Genomic DNA, 7,951 nt, shown 5'->3' with positions numbered 1-7,951 from the left:
TCGTGTGGCTCAAATATTCTATGTCCTTACTGATTTTTTCTTTTTTAACTATAGATTATTCAAAGAGTGAGAGGTATTAAAAATCTCCCACTGTAGTTGCAGACTTGTCTATTTCTCTATGTAGTTTCATCCATTTTTGCTGTTAAGATTCGAGACTGCTAGTAGATGCACGCACGTTTCAGATTAATTCACATTTCTCGCATTTCGATTCCGTCACAGAGCGCCTCTCTTTAGCACTAATCCTTCCTTCCCCATAGTCTACCTTATCTAGTATTGTTAGTAACTGCACTAGTTTACTTGGGTTAGTTGTTGCCTGGTGTAATTTTTACATCTTTCACCCTTTTGTATTCTTATATTTTAGATGCATTATTGGTAAAGGTGTGAAAACAGAATATTTTAAAAATCAGTCTTTTTTTTCCTTTGTCTTTTGACCGGACTATTTAATCCCGAATTTATTATACTTGTTGATATATTTAGGCTTATTTCTATATTAGGAATCTTTTGCTACATAACAAACTGCCTCACTGTTTTCCTGCTTATGATTCTCTTGGTCAGCAGTCCGGACGCGCTGGTGTCACCTGGGCCCCTCAGTGGCTTGTCTTTTCGTGACTTGATAGCTCATTTCTTTTTATCTCTGGATAATATTCCATTGTATAGATGTACAGCTGTTTATCTGTTTACCTGTTAAAGGACATTTTGGTTGTTTCTAGTTTGGGCAATTATGAATAAAGCTGCTGTAAATATTCTTGCGCAGGTTTATTTTTGGACATAATTTTTCAGCTCACTCAGGTAAATACCTAAGAGCACAGTTAGTCTTCTCTATGAGTAGTTAGCTTTGTAAGAAACCGCCCAGCTGCCTTTCAAAGTGACTGTACCATTTTGCATTCCCACCAGCAACAAATAAAATTTTTATTGTTCCACATCCTTGTCAGCATTTGGTGTTGTCAGTGTTTGGGGTTTTAGCCATTCTAAGGGGGCGGGGCGGGGAGGGAGAGTGTGTGTGTGTGTGTGGTGGCGGTGGCCTCATTGTCTTGATTTGTAATTCGCTAATGACAATAGTGAGCATCTTTTCATTTGCTTATTTTTCATATATATATCTTCTTTGGTCAGGTGTCCATTCAGATCTTGGCTCTTTCTTGTTTCTCGTTTGTTTTCCTGTTGAGTTCTAGAGTTCTTTGTATATTGTAAATACAGGTCCTTTATCAGATACATGCTTTGCAAATATTTTCTCTTATACTGTCTTTTAAAGCTGTCTTTTCATTGTCTTAACATGGTTTTTCACAGAGCAGAAGTTTTTAATTTTAAGGAAGTTCCACTTATCAATTTTTGTCTCATAGATCTTGCTTTTGGTTGATTTACCATTGCCAAACCCAGGATCTCCTAGATCCCTTCCTGTATTTTCCAGAAATTTTATAGTTTTTTATTTTACAGTTGGGTTTATAACCCATTTTGAGTTAATTTTTGTTAAAGTATAGGTCAGCGTGTCAATTCATCTTTTTGCATCATTAGGCCTCCCTTTTTATCTTTAGTCTTTTGGTGCATTTGGAATTTTCATCGTAAGATCAGAGCCTCAAATGTCTTATCTCTATTAACATAATCTTTTAAATTGTGGTCTGCTAAATCTCTCCGGATCTTTTTGCATTTTAGTTGTGTCCTCTGTACTTATTCCATTGATTTTATGTCTTGCAAGTATTCATTGCGTGCCTACTGCGCGGTAAGCCGTGGGCTCGGTATTGGGGTGCAGTCAGAACCGCTGGCCTGCTGGAGCTTCATCAGCTCTGTAGCAGTGTCGTGAGGCAGCTGTGATTATCCCCTTCTCTGACACACAATTTCATTGATGAGGAAATCGAGATCCTGAGAATTTCATAAGGCCAGTCAGCTGAAAAGTCGCAGAATCGAGACTTAATCTAGGTCTCTTGGGCTCTCAAATCTGTGCTTTTTTTTTTTTTCATTACTTTTGCTTCTCCTTATTTGCCTTTACACTTGACTTCCTGCTTGCAGATGAAAGGCCCTGGGTAGATGATGTCATAGAATCTGAACTGGACCGAGTCCTTTGACAAACTCACTGTAACTGAGACAAGTAAGCAGCTGACTGTGGTTTCTGAGGTCTCTTCCAGTTCTAAAAGTATAAAACTATGAAAACCATATAGAGTTGCTTTCTTAGCTGTTTAGTTTTTCACATCTATCAAGTATGCAGTATTTAAGACAAGACTCGATGTAAAACTTTAATGAAAATAAACCTGCATTTTGAAACCTTTCACCTGTGGCCCTAGGGTGATAAATGTACCAAAGGCTTCCTTTGTATTGCAGACAGATTATGAGGGCCAAGCAAAGAAACTCCTGGAACTGATGGACAGCACAGATGTCATCATCGTTGCTGGAGGAGATGGGACATTGCAGGAGGTATGGCTGTTTTCCTGTTTGAAACCAGTTTGAAAGTGAAGAAGATGGAAATTAGACCTTAGAGTAATGGCATAAAGTGGTTATAATCTAAGGAAATTATTTCTTTGTAATCCTCTTTTTGAGGATCGTTTCTCCTGAAATACGTACAGCATTACGTTTTCCTCATGCACTTTTATTTCATTGGTTCGTCGAAACTCTATACCTAGCACATAAATGGGTTTTTGTTATCAAATTTAAGTGTGATAAAATCGAATAAAACAGGAGACGAATGGTGGTGTGTAGGACGAGCTTTTGATATTTTGAAGATTCTTATGAAGTAGCCCTGTTTGTTATGAAATCAGTTTCAGTTATGAGGAACGTTTCTTATAAACTTAAAGATTCCCTTAAAAAAATGCATCTGTCCATTCTCACATCATTTCCATCACATGTATACGTATGTATGTATGTATGTATGTATGTAATCTCCTAATAGTACATGTAGGAGCAGAGGCCTCCGTGTTCAAATGTATGCATCGGCCTGTGTCCTTAAATTCCATATCCGTAGTGCTAACTCTGGTCCATTCAGGACAGTACATCCCCCTGGAAGGGCCCTTTTTTCCAGGGCAAGACTAGCCCTCCATAATATATTAGAAACCCCTAAAGAGCCTGGTGCAGGCGCCAGCGCCCCCACCTGCCCCCTGCCCACTAGTCATTCTGTCCTGTGCACCACGACCCCGTCCGTGCCTCACCTCCGACCGCCTTTGCCTCTCTCTGGTGGGACAGAACCACCAGTGTTGAGGGATCGGGAGCTACCCACAGACTGAGAAGAGTCCTGTGTTTGACTTAGAAATTATGTGAGCCTTGGTAAGCTGCTTCTGAAAAGTCTGTGCTAATGATCTTGTAATGGTTTTTATGGCTTTTTCATGAAGTGTGAAGAATACTAATAGCATGCCAACCAAAGAATGAGGTAGACCTCAGACAGCCCCATTTAGTCCTAAAATGCAGTGAAGGAGGAGACGAAGGGAGAAGAGGGGCGTCAGCCTTTACTTTACAAAATATTTTTAAGAAAGATACCAAATTGCATATTTGGTATAATCCAGTCATAAAAACATGCCTTGGCAATAAAAGAATTGGAGGGAAATGTATCAAAATACAAACAACTGTTTAATGATGGGTATCCTCCTACATGGTGGGTTTATGAGAAAGAAGTTTTTCTTCAAGTATTTTTCAGTTTTTACAAGACATGTACTATATTTTACTATCCCTCATGTCTTTACATTCATCATTGAGAAACGTCGATGAAGTGCAGACCTCCCCGAGAATAGCAAAGGGTTATTTTTCCTTACATGTGCACTTCTTTGTAGCAAACCAGGGTCTTTGGTATAATTGATGTGAACAGCATATTAATACCCATTTTATGAAACTTAAAACATAATTTTGCTAATGTGGAGGTTTTATATTCTTTTATCTTAGCCCTCATTGTTCTATTGACCTTAAGTCAATAATAAAAGTTAATTTAACTCTGATCCTGTTGGAAAATACTATGTGCTTTAAGAGCTGAGACATCTTTTGACATAGTTTCTAGGAAGAAATAAGGAAAGTGTGTGGTCCATGAAAATTGAATCCAATTCTTTTATGATAAAGGAAACATATGTTATTTATAATAATTTTTAAAAATATTTGTAGGTTATTACTGGAGTTCTTCGAAGAGCAGATGAGGTAAGCTTTTAAGAAGAGTCATTTCATTTTGGCTTTCACCTTTCTGTTCTTTTTCTCTCTCTTATTTTACCTTTTCTCCTCATTTTACATTTTAAGGCAGGCACAAGTTGTGCTTCCTTGGTTTTTAGAAAGTCAAGTCCTAGGATACTTTTATTAACTCACGGTCGACTTTTCCGGTTTGGTAATCCAGTAGCTTTTACCAGGTGTTATTTTTAAAATATAAAAATTTTCTATAGAATCTTTTACCAAGTGTTGTTTTTAAAATATAAAAATTTTCTGTAGAATCTTTTTGAAAGGGTGCTTTCATAAAGAAATCGAAGTGTGTTTATATACTAAAAGCCCATACTGATGTTAAAATGAATGAACTAGATTTATAAATATCTACATGGCTAATCTAAAAATATTCAGTAAAAAAGTCAGGTTGCCAAAGTATGTTACACATTTCTGCAAAGATTTAAAATTCAGAAAACGAGCATCCTCTTAATGGATGTCGAAAATAATATAGTAAAAGAATAACAATGTGGATGGAAAGACATCCTCACGCCAACCTCAGGGTAATGGCTTCCTCTGGGAGGGGCGAGAGAAGAATTGGGTTGGCAGTGACTTCAATGTATCTGTCATTTCATTGCTTAAAACATCTGAAGCAAATATGGCAAAATATAACGTTTGTTATATCTGGGTCTGGGTGTATGAGTGTTTGTGACATTATTTTAAACACTTTTCCACAATAGTTTCAAATATTTTATAAACAATATCAACAAGAAAGACTTTTCCTAGTCCCTGTGCTGATGGCAGATTGTCCTCAAAATAGTCTATGGTACCTCACAGTGTCTCTCTATTTGTGGAATTTAATTAAATCAGCGGCCTTGCCATTACCTTCCGATGCCTGAACGTGCTTATTCTCTTTGCCTTATTTGTACTTGAGATAATTTATAAAGCACTTTCACCTGTCATTACTTAATGTACACATGTTAGCTATTTTTAGCTGAATTTTGTCTGCAACTTTTTCAAATAGTGAAATAATAGTCTCTGCCACAATAGTGCATTTATCTATTATCTTTTACACCCTCATTTTCTTAACCAAATGTCTTTCAATCAGTTGCCATTAATGAAAACCCAAATATTTCTTCCAAACTCCAATTCATGATGCATTCATGGACTGCCTCCCTTTAGGAACTGCTCAGTTCGTGTTACCTGGTCGCTGGTCTAGGACGTGGTAAGGGAGTCGGGAAGGCAGGCCCAGGGTCACTTACAGTTACTCGTTATAGTAGACACATCTCTGCCCCTCTGTTAGCCTAATTTTCCCACCATAACACTAAAACCTGCCTCTGCTTTTTCCCCCAGGCGACCTTCAGTAAGATTCCCATCGGATTTATCCCTCTGGGACAGACCAGTAGTTTGAGTCATACCCTCTTTGCCGAAAGTGGAAACAAAGTCCAGTAGGTCGTCAGCGTGGGATGGTAGCATTTGTGGGTGAGCGAGTCTGGGAATGGAAGACTCACATGTGTGATATAATATTTGTTTTATGTGTTGACGGCCTGAGACTTCAGATCGTTAAGAGGGACCTAGGTCAGGGTTTAGCCTTTCAGTTCGCTGGGAAGTTTCTCTGTTGGGTTGTGGGACCCTGGTGATCTAACATGAGGTCTCCAGGTCAGGTGTGGAGATGAACTGATATCCTTCTGTCAGCTGTGAAGAGAACCGCCCTGATTCAAACTGTTTTATGCTTTTACAGTGTAAGATTCTTTAGTGAAGGACAGATTTGCACTGATTTGTTTGCTTAAATAGTCACAATGACACATAGGTTCCTTGTGAAGACTGAACTGGTAGCCTTGGCGTCATTATGTTGATAATATAAGTAGTTGTAATTTTAGGAGTCATCTTATATCTTTGAATAGTTCGCTCTCTCTATATATATATTTTGTATAAAGGCCTCAGTCTATATGTCAAACACGAGGCATAAATGTATACGTGCGCCACGCCTTCTTTAAAATGTTTTTCATTCTTCCAGCCTTAATCTAATGAGGAGTATTCAACCTTCACCAATTATCCCGAAGCCCAAAGTAACATTTCACTTTGCCATACTTTTTATTCCCAGTTTAGAATTTCTGAGGGGCAGTAGATATGACAAACAATGAATCACTCAAACAGTTTTGCTTATCCACAAGGAATCCTGTCTGGTTTGAGTCTTGGTTCCTTCAGAGAGCTAGTCCCTCCGTTTGCGTCAGCATATAGCGTTGGAACTGCTGAGCCCGCGTTCCCGGGCATGTCAGTGATCGGAGTAGACTGTTCCTGGAGAAAGCCAGTTTACACATAGTGCAGCCACCCTCAAGGTCTTAGGTAGCCTTCAGTTTTGGAGGGGCTCATTTTCCCCTGTAGTTAGCTAATGTTGTTGCTGCTTCTATTTCTAATTTAAAGATTTATAAAACTTAATTTATAGGCATACCCCAGAGGTCTTAGGTAATTAAGCAAGTGTGCTCTGGGGTCAGAATTTTGTAGACCTCTTAATATGGCAGAGGCTTAAGGCTATTTGAAAGAACAAGGCTTTGCTTTTTGCACTGTTGTCAAGATTTTTTGGTACCATAATTAGTATGGAAGAAAAAGGAATCTTGAATTTGGAATGTTGCAGCTAAATAATCATAAAAAATAGCTATTCCGTCCTACGGTGCTGCTTTATTTAGAGTTTGCAATTATTACTGGAGAATGATAAATTTAAGGTTGCATTTTAGCTGTCTTCTGCCAAGTGATTTTTGAAAAGAATTAATATAAATTTAAAAAAGCTTTTTCATTTGCAAGATTTGTTTTCAAGGTCTGTCTCGCAGATGTACTTCCTAACCTTTTAGTGTGCTAGCTACTACTCAGAGTAAGTACAGTGCTTTAGGATCCCTTCTCAGCTTGCTTCAGAATTAACATATTTGTAGCAGGTTCAGCTAAACTTGTGATCGTGCTTCTTGCTTTCTCCTAAATTGAATCTCATTTTCTAAACTGCTACCTCCTTCCCAGATAGCAGCATCTGTGTTGGAAGGAAAAAATGGGATAAAGACATTTTGATAGAGAAATATGAAAAAGTAAAATAGGCCGTTTCTTACGTTCCAACCTGCTTCCTAAAGAACCCAGAATGTAATCCAAGCATTTACATTAACATGTATCTTGGAAAGTATTTTTGGTTGCACCTGTTAGAAACACCGACCCAGGTGGACATGATGCCTGACTTAAGTGTTTGCGTTTTAAGCCTGATCACACTGGTGGGGAGGACTGTCAAGCACACAGGTGTCAGGTGTGGGACTGCCCTGTGGGAATCCCTAGTTATCTCTTAGGTAGGCCCAGAGCAGCCTCACAGGTGAAGAGAGCGCACCTTTGGAGTTGGCCCTGATACAGGATTCCGTACTGTCCCGTGCTCGCTCCGCTACGGTGGGGGTTTTCTTCACTCTCTCTGTCTGTTTCCCCACCTGTGTTTCTCAAATGCACAATGATAGTGCTCATCTCAGAAGACTGTGAAAGAGCCAGAATAAGGACTAGTTAAGTAAACATGTAATCATGCTTGGTAAACTACCTGAATTGTTGAAGACTTTACGCATAATTGTTGAAAATTTATTTAGGATGGAACATAGTAAATAACAAAGAGGATGGCTATACAATTACTGACTCCAAAGTAAAACAAATATAAACAAATAAAGAAGATAACCCTCTATTCTCTTGCCTTTTCACCTAGAAAAGTACTAAAAAATATATCTTATAGGTATTCCAGTCAAATACCATGGACAGGTGACTTTTTCTGCCAGATTCCCATTCATTGGGACTGCAGATTGGAATAGGCAAGGAGGTTCCATATTAGGAAACTTGAATGGAAATT

The 7,951-nt window shown here is 38.4% G+C and overlaps 1 protein-coding gene across 1 annotated transcript in view; it reads left to right on the top strand.

The window, feature by feature from the left end:
• Window positions 1–7,951, top strand: part of AGK (acylglycerol kinase) — an 84,363-nt gene that overhangs the window by 46,277 nt on the left and 30,135 nt on the right. The window contains exons 8-10 of the mRNA XM_011359553.2: window positions 2,311–2,403; window positions 4,069–4,101; window positions 5,446–5,540. Of these exons, the coding sequence (XP_011357855.1) occupies window positions 2,311–2,403; window positions 4,069–4,101; window positions 5,446–5,540 (221 nt within the window). The remainder of the gene's footprint in view (window positions 1–2,310; window positions 2,404–4,068; window positions 4,102–5,445; window positions 5,541–7,951) is intronic.

Source organism: Pteropus vampyrus, unplaced genomic scaffold (assembly GCF_000151845.1).
Source record: "Pteropus vampyrus isolate Shadow unplaced genomic scaffold, Pvam_2.0 Scaffold48, whole genome shotgun sequence".
NCBI classification, from domain to species: domain Eukaryota; kingdom Metazoa; phylum Chordata; class Mammalia; order Chiroptera; family Pteropodidae; genus Pteropus; species Pteropus vampyrus.
Note: the sequence above shows the minus strand (reverse complement) of the source record. Positions and strands in the feature narration are given on the sequence as shown.